At 43.3% G+C, this 15,624-nt stretch overlaps 1 protein-coding gene across 7 annotated transcripts in view; it reads right to left on the bottom strand.

Moving 5' to 3' along the window:
- SASH1 (SAM and SH3 domain containing 1) overlaps positions 1-15,624 on the bottom strand; it is a 279,554-nt gene that overhangs the window by 251,185 nt on the left and 12,745 nt on the right. For 3 of the 7 annotated variants that reach the window (XM_077486696.1, XM_077486693.1, XM_077486697.1), the window contains exon 1: positions 7,084-7,374. The exons of 1 other annotated variant lie outside the window; for it this stretch is intronic. In XM_077486696.1, coding sequence (XP_077342822.1) covers positions 7,084-7,182 — 99 coding nt within the window. In that variant the 5' untranslated portion in view covers positions 7,183-7,374. Of the gene's footprint in view, positions 1-7,083; positions 7,378-15,624 lie in introns of those variants that run through there. 3 more of the 7 variants (XM_077486692.1, XM_077486690.1, XM_077486695.1) reach the window with 2 other exon arrangements.

Consider the following 15,624-nt stretch of genomic DNA (forward strand, 5'->3'; position numbering starts at 1 on the left):
TTTCAGTTAGCAGGAATATACTTCTGCTTCTACATGGTGCTGTTCTATTTGGAACACCCGACTAACCTACAGTAAACCAACTGGTCATGTTCAGCTCCACCTCTGTCATACAGCTTGCATACAAACCATCTCCATTTAAGTCAAATGTTTACCATTCTCAGCAATTTTTGTATGTGAATTTCAATTATCACATGGAAATATTCATATCACCAAAAAAAATACAGTGCAGTATCTATTTTACTAGGCGATAAGAGACTTGCTTTCAAATAGCATATGGGTCACATTTTAGAATTGTGTAATAGCTCTTAGTCAGCGTTAAATGTTAAATATTGATTTTTTTGAGGAGGTTGTAATCTTATCATTGAACTGCCAGTGTGACTCAAGCAACTCTAGGTGTTTGACTCAAGCAACTACAATATCAGATCTTTTAGAGGTATACAGGCGCATCTCATAAAATTAGAATATCATCAAAAAGTTAAATTTATTTCAGTAATTCAAAAAGTGAAAAACCCATTTATTTTATATAGATGTATTACACACAAAGTGTTACATTTTAAGCATGTTTCTTTTCATTTTGATGATTATGGCTTACAGCTAGGAAAAATCCCAAATTCACTACCTCAGAAAATTAGAATATTACAGAAGACCAATAAAAAAATAAATAAAAAAAAATTATATTAATACACTATATATATATATATATATATTTTTTTTTTTTTTTTTTTTTTATACAGAAATGTCGGCTTACTGAAAAATATGTCCATACACAATATAGTGTGCACTCAATTCTTGGTCGGGGCTCCTTTGGCATGAATTACTGCATCAATGCGGCGTGCCATGGAGGCCATCAGCCTGTGGCACTGCTGAGGTGTTATGGAAGCCCAGGTTTCTTTGATAGCGGCTTTCAGCTCATCTGCATTGTTGGGTCTGGTGTTTCTCATCTTCCTCTTGACATTAACCCACAGATTCTCTATGGGGTTTAGGTCAGGAGAGTGCTGGCCACTCAAGTACAGTGATACCATGATCAAAAAACCTGCTATTAGTACTTTTGGCAGTCAATCATCACTGACTGTGGAAATGTCACACTGGACCTCATGTCTCTCTGCTCTTCCTCCAAACTCTGGGACCTTGATTTTCAAATGAAATGCAAAATTTTGCACAGGCCGTGATGATTTTGAGAGCCATGTCATCTGCCGATTGGGTTTTCACGAGCTGTAAGCCATAATTATCAAAAAATAAATAAAAAATGCTTGAAATTTATCACTCTGTGTGTAACATATTTACATAAAATAAACAAGCTTCACTTTTTGAATTGAATTACTGAAATAAATTAACTTTTTGATGATATTCTAATTTTTAGAGAGGCACCTGTATTATTTTTGAAGAACAGATTCAATTATGTATTTTTTACAGCCTGTTAGGAACTATATACTATTTGTATTAAATATAATCCATCACTGATGGATCGTAGGTAAAAAGATGTTAAAAGATGCATGCCTATTTACATCTGCCTGACCATAAACCTAACATGGGTTTGTTACAAAATGCAGGAAAATACTGAATGGACACAAATGTCACAAAAGTGGCATCCGTTCTATTCTGCTCCGATTCAGCAGGAAATCTGTTCACAGGTCTCCTGGTGATGGTAATGTACACTACTCTTCCCAGGTATACCTTATGATTCTGATGATGTGCTTCTGATGTGTTCTTTTTTCATGCTGCTATCCGCAGCTGAAACAGTACCCATGGTTATGTGCAGATAGCTGCACTGAATCGTTCCTGGACATAGTCAAATACATTTTTTCTATCTGCACAAAACCGCATGTAACAAAACCGTTGCTAAATGTAGTGTGTGAATGGGGCCATAGGAAAGCATTGTGTGCATTTAGCTGTGGTAGATAACGTCATCTGTCTGCAGCTAAAAGCTGAATTCTATCCACCCGCGTGAAAGGGGCCTTATGCTCTGTACACATGATAAGATTTTGCAACAACAAATGTTGGATGTGAGCTTGTTGTCAGAATGTCTGACCGTGTGTATGCTCCATCCAACATTTGGTGTCGGAATTTCCTCAAACAAATGTTTGAAAGCAGGTCCTCAAATTTTCTTTCCGATCGTGTGTACACAAGTCTGTCGCACAAAAGTTCACGCTCGCTCGGAATCAAACAGAAGGACCCGCACTGGCTATTGAGCTTCCTTTTTCTCTGCTCGTCGTACGTCTTGTACGTCACAGCGTTCTCACACTCGTAAATTTTGGGCCAACATTTGTGTGACCGTGTGTATGCCAGACACGTTTGAGCCAACATCCTTTGGAAAAAAATCCATTGTTTTGTCGGAAAATCTGATCGTGTGTGCGGGGCTTTAGAAGTTCAGTCACACAACAGGACAGTAGACAACAATAACAGAAAAAATATCTGCATTGCATAAAGGCCAAGCCAAACTTCTGACCTCAGCACCATTTATATGCTGCTCCATACATTGTACAAGGCCATTCACATAAGACAAAACAAAAATTATACATCAGCTTAAACTAAAGGACTTGAGGAATGTTGGTCGAAAGTATTTTAAAATTCTGTTTGCCTTTAACATTTGATATTGAAATGCGTGGGCTTATCTCAATGCAAACCCTCATTAAGGGCCGGTTCACACTATTGCGATGGCAGACATCACATTACATGCGAAGTCTTTGCGGTGCGATGTCAGCCATACACATAGTATGGCTGATATTGCACCGCATTCGGTGCAAACACACACAGGACCCTTTTTTCTGTTCAGACCAGAATCGGATCGCATGACAGTTCGCAATGCAATATGCAAGCTGAAATGGGGGTGTCGTTAACATATAATGACATTCCCCAGCAGTTGGCATATGGAAGTTGATTCGCAGAGCTCTCGCATTGCAATAGTGTGAACCGGCCCTAACTGTAATTAATAATGTGTTAATTCAAGAAAAATTTCTATACTGCTCCTTTGAATTTTCTCATCAAATGAGTAAAAAAATGGAGTGTCGATTTAACCCCACCAGCAATAAAAAAACTGAGCCAAATGTTCACAATATGAAAAATTTCCAATGCAATTGGACTAGTATATAGCCAGCCTAACTCCTTTGCAGGTTTGATTAAGAGCATTTGAATAGGGTTAATAACAAAGAAGGGTTCAACAGTTACATTTTTTTATAAAAACTGTATTTAATATGTAAATTAATATTTCAGTAAAACAGTATTTAATATTAAATACTGTTTTAATATTTAAATAAATACTGTTTTACTAATTAAATAAAACCATATTTAAATATGTAATATGTAAATTCATATTTAGTAAAAAACAGTATTTAATATTTAAAGAATAAAACAGTTAATATTTATCATATAATATTTAAAATTAATATTCAATAAAACTGTATTTACTACAATTTAATAAAACAGTTAATAATTAATAGTTAATGTTTTCCATAAATGAACCTGGGTGTTTAAACTGTTTGTTCAGTAAAGTTATGAAGAAACTTATTATGGCTTAGACGTAGAACATACCACTTTGTAGGGCCATTTATTTAGAAATTCTTAATGCCATATACACACACGACTGGACTCTCAGGCAGACTAGGTCCGACGGTCTTCCCGACTGACTTTCTGAACGACCGGACTTGGTCACACATGAATGGGCTAAGTCCGTTCAAAAGTCCGTTCATTTTGAACGTGATGACGTAAGATGGGACTAAAAAAGGAAATTCAATAGCCAGTAGCCAATAGCCTCCCTTGCATCGTATTTGGTCTGTCGGACCAGCATACAGACGTACGGTTTTCCCCGATAGGAATGGAGTCCATTGGACAAATTTGAAACATGTTCTTTCTAGGTCCATTGGATTTTTTAAACAAAAAATGATCGCATTAGCCCACACACAATCGGATTGTCTGACGGACTGATTCCGTCGGACCTAGTCTGCCAGAAAGTCCAGTAGTGAATATGCAGCATAAGAGTTCCCAAACGTCTTCTCACGGCTGCATATACAGTGTATCTCACACAAACCAAACTCTGGGAACATACATGTACAGCAAGAGCACAAACCTTGTAACATTTCCACAAGTGTTTAGAATAACTTTGACAAGATTATTAAACAAACTGGTATGAGAGAAGTATAAACAGCATACAAATATCCTGATCATCACAATAAACAAAACACTTCACATTGCACCTGACTGTTCATCTACTGCCAATAATTAAAAAAAAAGGTTCATTTCCTAAAAGACGTAATCTAAGGCTGATGTCAGACAGGCGATTCTGCCCCTGGAGACAAATCCCGAGTGTCAGGACCAATAAACAAGCCACCTGCCTGTCCCTATGGAATGGCTCCCTCTATAGGCAGACGCAGCGAGATGTCACGGCTGAACCTCCATCTCCAGCAATGGGAGTAACTTCTTTTTCCCAATTACATAGAGAGAACTAGGCAGCCTCTTAGGTGATTCCAACAAATCTCTAATGTCAGGGTCGCATTCCTGACATCTGCCTCATGGTGTTCAGGATACTTAGTAATAAACCTAACGTGTGAATATCAAATGTATCTTTCTGTATCTCTTTAGGTAGTTGGATGTCACTGTGATCTCTCACAAGACATTTGATAGTCATTACTATATAATTCAAGACAAGTTACATTCACTGCTGTATATAATACTGAATATTTGCAGCTCCAGAACTGCTTAAAATGTACAGAAGTTGCTGTCAAAGATATTCATCTTCTTTGGTCCTGGTGACCACTGTCCCTCCTGACCTTCAATATCACCGAGGTGAGAATGACAGGTCTCTCTGCTCCTGAAACCATTCATGTCACCCGGGCGAGGAGAAAGGTCCTATTCGTGTCACCCGGGGGAGGAGGAAGGTCCTATTCGTGTCACCCGGGCGAGGAGGAAGGTCCTATTCGTGTCACCCGGGCGAGGAGGAAGGTCCTATTCGTGTCACCCGGGCGAGGAGGAAGGTCCTATTCGTGTCACCCGGGGGAGGAGGAAGGTCCTATTCGTGTCACCCGGGGGAGGAGGAAGGTCCTATTCGTGTCACCCGGGCGAGGAGGAAGGTCCTATTCGTGTCACCCGGGGGAGGAGGAAGGTCCTATTCGTGTCACCCGGGCGAGGAGGAAGGTCCTATTCGTGTCACCCGGGCGAGGAGGAAGGTCCTATTCGTGTCACCCGGGCGAGGAGGAAGGTCCTATTCGTGTCACCCGGGCGAGGAGGAAGGTCCTATTCGTGTCACCCGGGCGAGGAGGAAGGTCCTATTCGTGTCACCCGGGCGAGGAGGAAGGTCCTATTCGTGTCACCCGGGCGAGGAGGAAGGTCCTATTCGTGTCACCCGGGCGAGGAGGAAGGTCCTATTCGTGTCACCCGGGCGAGGAGGAAGGTCCTATTCGTGTCACCCGGGCGAGGAGGAAGGTCCTATTCGTGTCACCCGGGCGAGGAGGAAGGTCCTATTCGTGTCACCCGGGGGAGGAGGAAGGTCCTATTCGTGTCACCCGGGCGAGGAGGAAGGTCCTATTCGTGTCACCCGGGCGAGGAGGAAGGTCCTATTCGTGTCACCCGGGCGAGGAGGAAGGTCCTATTCGTGTCACCCGGGCGAGGAGGAAGGTCCTATTCGTGTCACCCGGGCGAGGAGGAAGGTCCTATTCGTGTCACCCGGGGGAGGAGGAAGGTCCTATTCGTGTCACCCGGGGGAGGAGGAAGGTCCTATTCGTGTCACCCGGGGGAGGAGGAAGGACCTATTCGTGTCACCCGGGGGAGGAGGAAGGACCTATTCGTGTCACCCGGGGGAGGAGGAAGGTCCTATTCGTGTCACCCGGGGGAGGAGGAAGGTCCTATTCGTGTCACCCGGGGGAGGAGGAAGGTCCTATTCGTGTCACCCGGGGGAGGAGGAAGGTCCTATTCGTGTCACCCGGGGGAGGAGGAAGGTCCTATTCGTGTCACCCGGGGGAGGAGGAAGGTCCTATTCGTATCACCCGGGGGAGGAGGAAGGTCCTATTCGTGTCACCCGGGGGAGGAAGAAGGTCCTATTCGTGTCACCTGGGGGAGGAGGAAGGACCTATTCTTGTCACCTGGGGGAGGAGGAAGGTCCTATTCGTGTCACCTGGGGGAGGAGGAAGGTCCTATTCTTGTCACCTGGGGGAGGAGGAAGGTCCTATTCGTGTCACCTGGGGGAGGAGGAAGGTCCTATTCGTGTCACCTGGGGGAGGAGGAAGGTCCTATTCGTGTCACCTGGGGGAGGAGGAAGGTCCTATTCGTGTCACCTGGGGGAGGAGGAAGGTCCTATTCGTGTCACCTGGGGGAGGAGGAAGGACCTATTCTTGTCACCTGGGGGAGGAGGAAGGTCCTATTCATGTCACCTGGGGGAGGAGGAAGGTCCTATTCTTGTCACCTGGGGGAGGAGGAAGGACCTAATCGTGTCATCAGTACAAAAAATATTAGAATGTAAGCTCCCAGGAGCGGGGCCCTCCTAACCCTCTTGTATTGTTGCCATATTTTGTCCCTTTATATTGTGAAGCGCTGTGCAACCGTTTGGAGCTGTATAGATCCTGTATAATAATAACAATAATAATTGAAGATCCAGTATAAGAGCAGATATCCCCTCATTTGGAGAGCTCCTCTTATTTCCTGTTGTGTCTCTGGGACAGGAAGCAGGGGCAAATCTCAGCAAACGGGACACTGACAAGATAAAAGTAACTTGATCATTATTATTATTATCATTTTAATTTAATGACATTTTTTGATTTACTTGTAGCATATATTGGGGACAGAAATGTAAACATGAGTGATTCATTGTATAGAAAAGTAAATAAAAAGAAACCTAAACATTGGGCAAGCACAGATGGGAGAATAGAGGAGATGTCTTCACATCCATGTTCCCAGTGAGCACCTTCATTATAGCAGTGGTTGGATGGAGTGCTAAGTGATAAGGGGTGACACAGCGATGGGGGGGGGGGGGGGGGGGCACAGTGATGAGGGGGGGGGGACACAGTGATGGGGGGGGTACACAGTGATGAGGGGGAAAACAGTGATGAGGGGGAAAACAGTGATGAGGGGTCCCCCTCCCCCTTTACCCAGACTCACCAGCATTCCCATGACATCTGTCCAGATCCTGGAGAACGAGTCACCCTGGGTGTCCTCCTCAGCCTGGGACGGAGTGGCCGCTGCCTCGTCAGGCTCCATGGTGGAGTCAGCTGTGTGTGGTTGTCCTCCTCAGCATGTACATAGTGTGCGTGACCCGTGTAATGCACCCCGTGTATGGTGTGCCCTCATCTCCTCCGCTCAGTCCCGGGCTCCACTCTCTGCACAACTTCACACCACTCTGCGGGCACACCAGCAGTCTGGGACTCCGGACTAGTCCACAGAGTTCACACGGGGGGAGCCGCTTCACAAAAACAAAGCCCTCCCTCACACATTCTGTCCGCCTCCTTGACGACACACACACAGAAATTCACACACACACACCTCCTGAGACCAAACAAGTGTGAACCTCTCTGAGGGCTGGTGGGCAAAGTGAGCATCCCCCCTCTCCGGTGTGCAATGGTCTCTCCCGCCTCCTCACAAATCTCAGCAACAAAAGGTAGTGTGCGAAGTCCGTGTATGGGACAGTATGGGACTGTATGGGACTGGAGAGGACGGAGCGCCTCATGGAGCCCGGCTATGCCGCTACTGTACTTCTACTAACTGGGATAGCACCACACATGTACACTGGGGACTTCTGGGCTATGTGTATATATAATGGGGAAAGAAGCGCAAAGTGACACTCTAAGTGCAGTAAGTTTGAACAATTTATTAGGTAAAGGGTGAATATTTACTCACAGGAGGATGTTAAAAATAGACATGTCGAAAATAAAAGAACAGCCGTCCAGGAGGGAGTCCATCAAAGGCAGAGCGTTGATGCAGTGGAGCGGGTTGCGCCGGTGGATGCCGGCGTTTCCTGGTCCTCGATCACACGGAATGCCAGGGAATGACATCACTTCTGGTTGGATGGTATGTCAGTAGGCAGGCAACGCGTTTACGGAGCATGTACTCCTTCTTCAGGCCTGGAAGCCCCATAAACGCGTCACCTGCCTACTGGAGGATGGGGTAAACAGCCCAATCTCTGTATTTGCAGATGATACTAAGCTAAGCAGAGCAATAACTTCTCCGCAGGATGTAGAAACCTTGCAAAAAGATCTGAACAAATGAATGGGGTGGGCAACTACAGGGTAAATGAGGGTCAATGTAGAAAAATATAAAATAATGCATTTGGGTGGCAAAAATATGAATGCAATCTATACACTGGGGGGAGAACCTCTGCGGGAATCTAGGATGGAAAATGACCTGGGGGTCCTAGTAGATGATAGGCTCAGCAGTGACATGCAACGCCAAGCTGCTGCTAACAAAGCAAACAGAATATTGGCATGCATTACAAAGGGGATTAATAGCAGAGATAAAATGATAATTCTCCCGCTCTACAAGACTCTGGTCCGATAGCACCTGGAATATGCTGTTCAGTTCTGGGCACCAGTCCTCAGGACGGATGCACTGGAAATGGAGCAAGTACAAAGAAGGGCAACAAAGCTGATAAAGGGTCTGGAGGATATTAGTTATGAGGAAAGGTTGCAAGCACTGAACTTATTCTCTCTGGAGAAGAGACGCTTGAGAGGGGATATGATTTCAATATACAAATACCATAATGGTGACCCCACAATAGGGATAAAACTTTTCCACAGAAGGGAGTTTATTAAGACTCATGGCCACCCATTAAAATTAGAAGAAAAGAGTTTTAACCTTAAAATACGTAGAGGGTTCTTTAATGTAAGAGCGGGAAAGATGTGGAATTCCCTTCCACAGGCGGTGGTAAGCAGGGGGCATCAATAGTTTCAAGAAACTATTAGATAAGAACCTGAACGTCCACAACATACAGGGATATACAATGTAATACTGACATATAATCACACACATACGCTGGACTTGTGTCTTTTTTCAACCTCACCTACTATGTATGTACTATGTAAGTATAACATGTTTGAGTTTTTTTTAAGGAAAAAAAAAAACAGACTTTACAATCACTTTAACCATTTCTCTTCCGAACAATGGCTACAGCACAGGCCTTATTTGCTGGGAGGGCGTAAATAGACGTCTTCTCATGCATGAGCTGCCTGTGTGCCCCCTGCAATCCTGGCCCCTTACCACATGATCAGTTATCAGCCAATGACAGATGATCACATGAAGCAAACAGAAGATCAATAAACTGCTTTTTTTTCTCCTCTCGCTGACAGCGTGAGGAGAAAAAAAAAAGCTGATCACCAGCTTCTGTCAAAGGGACATCGATCCTGAACAGGGAGAGCCGCTGCCCCCTCATCTGTGCCCACCAGTGCACAGATGAGGAACTCTTGCGTAATATGGAATATTGCTAATAAATCCTCAGTTTTTTTTTGTAAGCTCTTATTTAACAGTTGTTACAGTTTAAGGTGGTATTAAACCCCAAACCAACAATGTAATATACTGCAGATTACCAAGCCTTAGATGTGGTGGTTGCATTAGTTTTTTTAGGCCAGTACCACAGTTCTTGTATTAGGGTGCCTACACTCTGGACGAAGGAGCAACAGAGGCACCTTTGGACAGAATCAGGGGGAGGATAGTGTTAGCCCTTGTACACACGGTCAGACATTCCGACGGAAAATGTCCAATCGGACCGTGTTGTCAGATAATCCAACCATGTCTGGGCTCCATCGGACTGTTTCCATCGGAATATCCGACCGACAAAGTTTTAGAGCTGGACTATAAAATTTTCCGACAACATGATCCGATCGGACTTTGTCTGATCGTTTGTAGAGAATTCCGATCGGACAAAGTGCCGCGCATGCTCAGATCAAATTCCTAGACCAAAGCTATTGGCTACTAGCCTGAATGTTGTCCCGTCGTAACAAAATAACGTCATCACGTTACGTACGATCGGATTTTCCGACAACTTTGTCCGATCGTGTGTATGCAACACAAGTTTCTGACAAAATCCGACGGATGTTGTTGTCGGAATGTCCGACCGTGTGTACAAGGGCTTAGAGCTTTGGGGTGCACATCATAATGCAATAGGCTGTGCACAGCAATGTGCAGCAATCACATCAAAGAATTGGTAAGCTGCAATATTATAAATGTTTGCTTTTGGGTTTAACGCCACTTTGAGCTAATGAGGGTTTAATACTACTTTAAAAATGAACCCATATTCTCTTTTCACTTTCATCCTTTTTCTTTTACTCCCTCTCCATTTTGTCCCTTTCCCTGTCTTATCTTTTTACAGTTTTCTTCATTTTATTTCTCTTCATCTTCTTTTTATGCCTTCAGTATCAGATTTTCTAGGCCTATAAAAGTCAAAAAGACTCCCCAGCCTATACATCTTTATATAAATATTTTGTGTTTTGCTAGCATTTCACGTGATGCCTTTGGATGGTGACATACTGTTGTCACCTGTAATGTGAATCTGTACACTATTTTAGACTCTTAAATGTTGAAGAGTTTTTATCATTTTAAATGCCTAATAAAAATTATAATGCCGCTTGTTATTTTCTTTATGTGGTTTTTAAATTAAAAAAAAATCTGCATAGTGAATGGGTAGAAAGAGAGACCTAGAATGCAAGACACCAAGGTGGGACAACCTGTTATTGCTAATCAAAACCATCACAAAGCTTTTAGTGCAAACGATCAAATTCTCAATTATATAAAGGCAGTCCCCGGGTTACAAACAAAATAGGTTCTGAAGGTTTGTTTTTAAGTTAAATTTGTATGCAAGTCGGAACAGGTGCATTTTATTTAGCCCAAAAAATAAGTTTTACGTTTTTTTGGATAGCGCAGGGAAGGGGTTAACACCCCTGCAATGTTGGTTTTGCTGTCTGTGCCCCTGTTCAAAAATGTTAACCTCACTTTCTATCCCTGTGACAATTGGATTGGTGATAAAGCTTCAGTGGAGACCCCTTTTTCCCATGATGACTCTTAAAGGAGTGAATTTCCCTTCCTAGGGATAGATTTCCTCTCACTTCCTGTTGTCTTCCTTCCTTTGTAATTATTAGACCACTTTCACACTGGAGGTGTTTTTCAGGCGATACTGCGCTAAAAATAGCACCCAAAAAAAGCCTTTGCTGCAAACCTAGTATGGAAGCCCAAGTACTTTCATACTGGGGCGCTGCACTGGCAGGATGTCACAAAAAGTCCTGCCAGCAGCTTCTTTGCAGTGGTGGAAGAGCGGAATACACCACTCCTCCACCGCTCCTGCCCATTGGAAACAATGAAGCAGCGCCGGAAAAGCACCGCCACAGCGGCGTTTTGCGGGTGGTTTTAAAGCGCCGCTAAAGACAGGCTTCTTTACTGATGACGCCCGGGGCAGCTCAGTGTGAAAGGGGTCTTAGTTGCATGCAAGTTAGATCTTTATAACTCAGGGACTGTCTGTATGTGCAAATCAGGGCAACTTAAATTCAGTCCTGGAGTGAATCTGTTTGCTGACTTCTACAAAGCATACCATACTTTGATCACGACAAGTTGCTGCTAATGTGAATCATTTGTATGTATTATGAAGAAAAAAAAGCAGAGGTGTGTACCTGCATGTTCTGTTGTACGGAAAACTGGTTGGATCAGCTGAAATGTCTGTGAAGTACATGGGTGGAGGCACACCTTTACTACGATGTTATTGAAGTATGTCTAGGCCAGGGAGTGTATTTTAGAAAAGTATGTACTGGAAACTAGGTTGTCAGCTTTTTTTTTTTTTTTCTTTACCTGCCAAATGTGGTACCATGATTTTCCAACCAAAATAACTCTAGTGCATCCTGTATAGGGTAGTGCAGTCTTGTTTTCAATAGTTGCCTTTATGCAAGAGAGCAGACCAACGTCACTGGATAAATATTATATACTTTAATGTGGCCCGCTGACTAACATTCGTGGAAGGTAGAATTACTCTTCTGGAAATATTTTTAACTTTCTTTTTCAGTCTTAAAGATTTCCAGTCTAAATAAACTGCAATTAAAAGGCAGGTAAATCTCTTAATAAAAATTGTGCAGTAACATTCTTTAGTTTCCTGTCCGGGTATTTGCTGTTCAGTTTGACATAACAGAGGACAGAGATGGGACATTTTTTTTTTACCATTTACTGCTGGTGCCCTAGTTCATTTTAAATAGAATGCCAACTCATCGGAGCAGACAAAAAAAACATACCTGCATTATTTTGTTGTTTGGGCGCAGCACCCCACAATGCACAGTAGTATATTACCATGTGCTGCTATGCTCTGGGGTCTTTTAGAATAAATGGAACCACACCATGTGCATTACCACAATGTAATGGTGTAAATGGACCCTTCACCTGTACTCTGGCCTCACTTCTGGGACCCAGCGTCAGCTAATAGTGGGCTATTGCCCGCTATCAGCTTACAGGGCAGAGCCGTGCAAGGCCCTGGAAGGATCCTAACAATATTGATGGGATCCACCCTAATTCCTGAATGACAGCTGGCTCCGCCTTTCAGTACACAGCTGAGAGCCAGAGGTAGTTGTGCCTGCCTCTCCCCTGTCCTTTGCTGGAGGGGCAGAGTGGAGAGCGGTGTCTGACAGTCACTGCTCTCTGGTCTGAGCAGACCAAGAACTGAGCAATCCGAGCCTATGTGATCACTTAGTTCTCAGCCTTAGAGCTGATGTGGGACAGCAACTTCACATCAATGCTGCAGCATAGAGGCGAATATGTATGTCTGTTTTTTAAAAACCCCATACTTCGTTAAAGAGACACGATCATTGTGAGCAAACTGACAATGTCTTTGCAAAGGTCCCCCCTCCTGAAAACCACTGATACATTTCCAGTGCTTACCTGCCCTCTTTTCTCTGACACGGTATAGGGAACATGTGGCCCTACCTAATGTAACAGTGCTCGGGTTTAACAGCCTATCACTAAGCCTGAACACTGTCATGTAACAGAGGGGGTCTGACATCATTGCTACCCCTCGGAGCTGACAATAGGGATTTTTGCACCAACTGAGATAAAGGAACAGAAGGAGAGATCCGGCAAATTAATATCAGTCGTGGAAGGGGGGGGGGGTACAAAGGCAGTATTGGAGTGGGAGCAGGGGGAGACAGGCAGGACATGCTACCTATAACCTGTGTACTTTGCTGAAGTTTTATCAGCCTAAGGTACTAGACTGGTAGAATTATGACTGGCTACTGACTGAAATAGATCATTTTAGTAACATTACATTATAGAATGGTTTATGTATTAGGCTCCATGTACACTGAAGCTCAAAAAAGCTTTTTCTGGAAGCCAGATTGCTGGCAAAAAACACTGGTTGAAAAATGTGCTTTTAACAGCGTTTTGTACTAGCGTTTATGCACATTTTTTAGCGTTGGTGTTTATGGGCGTTTTAAATAAAAATACATGGAGGACACTCCAAAAATCGCACGATGCATTGAAAAAATAGAACACCGAACGATAGTTATCATGCGTTTATGCGCGTTTTTAAGCATTTACCGGCATTTGGCGTTTTTTGTGGTCAGAAAAGCAGAACTTTGAATGCGATCTTATGGCGTTCAAAAAAACAGCCCATAAACTCCACTCCTGATAAATGCTAAAAAAACTTCCATGTTTGCATGGACACATAGAATAACATAGAGTGGAGTTTATGGACTGTTAAAAAAAAATGCCCAAACTCCAAAAAACGTCCGTTTATGAGTCCCAGTGTACAAAGTCTAACTCCCCAATTAAAAAAAAACACCATTGTGACCCCCCCCCCCCCCAGCACAGTAAAAAAATAAATGCTCATTATGTTCATGGGTGCATAGAAAGGGTAAATATTTGCCTTACACCTGGCTCCAGCAGGTCCCTCCAGTGCTGCGACTGGCTGGGGTATAAGGTAAATCAAAGAGCTTGCACTGTGCACCCCTATGTATAACAAACATTTAACAGTTGCTGTGTGTGTGTGTTTTTTCAAAATTTCTGGATTTGAGCTTTAAGGCAGTTTTTTTTTACCTACACAATATTTCAAGTATGTTTGCATGTATATCAGTCTGCAAGGAGTTTTACTCTAGATATAGCATAAAGAATATACATTCAGAAGACTTACCAGTGCATTTATAAATAATGACTTCTAGTAAGCAGACCAGATAAAACACGTTATCTTAAATCAAGAGCTAACATAGAAAGTCAGACGTCATTTAGGTAGGCGTGTACAATAAATTCTATGTGATAATCTAAAGCTGAACTCTAGGAACTCAGCACCACAGCCTTTCATAGAAAGTCTTTCTTTTTATTGATACAAGGCCTTTTCCAATTGGATCAGGAGGAGATTGTGATGTCACCTGCCTGACCTTACCCCATCATCCAATCAAAAAATACCCTCAGTTTGATGAGAAAAATACATTCTCTGAATGGTGGAGGTGCGAGAGGGTGACTCTCTGCGTTCAGTATAATTTCTGCACACCCAGCAGCCCTCCGGATGTAAGATATGAAGGATCAATGTTAGAGGTTTAAGTGTGACTAAACCCACAACAGTAAACCATAATCCCATAACAGCATGAGGACACAGGCTGTAGTGGAAATCTCCTCCTACCTGAACACTCAGCACTCAGACAGACCCTGCAGTTTATCACAGTATACAGATCAGCCAAGTGGCAGTATTTTAATGTATAAAAAAGATTTATAAGCTGTGGGCACTGGGGGATGAACTATTTTCATAATACTGGGTTTAGTAGAAAAAAAAGAGGGTAGTTCTTGGAGTTCATCTTTAATGTAAACTAATATGCTTTCAATAGATGTCAAAACAACAGGCTAACCTAAATGGAAACTATAATAGTTTGGGGTCAATTTTATTTATTTATCTTTTTCCTTTTATACATTTTTAAACTTGTTTTGCCACTATTTACATACAATTATAGTTAAAGAGGAAGTAAACCCTGATGGGTTTACTTCCTCTTTGTCTCCATGTAAAGGTAAAGCATAATGGGCTACTATGCATTGCATAGTAGCCCATTATGTGTCACTTACCTGACACAGGAGCCAGCAATGTCACCGCTGTCCCCTGTAGTTCCGAGCGTCCATCTTCTTGGTGGGTCTCGCTGCTCCGGTGCTGTGATTCTTCAGAGCAGCGATGACGTCACTCCCACGCATGCGCACGGTAGCCGACACTCGAGGCATATCGCCGCGATCTGAGGCTTGCCCAGTGCACCTGCGCACCGCTGTTTACGACGCATGTGCCGTAGACAGTGGTGGCTGTCTTCAGGTAAATATCTCCTAAACCGTATAGGTTTAGGAGATATTTCTTGGACCTACAGGTAAGCCTTAATCTAGGCTTACCTGTAGGTCAAAGTGGTTTGTAAGGGTTTACAACCACTTTAAGTAATTTTAATACTGATTTAGACTAGGTTCACATTTATGCGATTTGGCTTGCAATTTGATTTGGCTTGCAGCTATTACCAGCAATGGAACCGCACGAATCGGTGCGACACTGACTTTGCAGCACTGTACCGATTCCCAAAAGTAGTTCCTGTACTACTTTTAGTAACTTTGGGGTGCGATTTGCATATATGTCTGTGCAGGAACCTACACAAATGTCTCAGAAATCACTCGCGAAGTCGGAACTGACATGCGGGTATGAAATTGTGCGAGTTCAGCTGAACTAGC

This window comes from Lithobates pipiens, unplaced genomic scaffold, assembly GCF_037356315.1.
Source record: "Lithobates pipiens isolate NorthernLeopardFrog02 unplaced genomic scaffold, aLitPip1_a1.2 Scaffold_18, whole genome shotgun sequence".
NCBI classification, from domain to species: domain Eukaryota; kingdom Metazoa; phylum Chordata; class Amphibia; order Anura; family Ranidae; genus Lithobates; species Lithobates pipiens.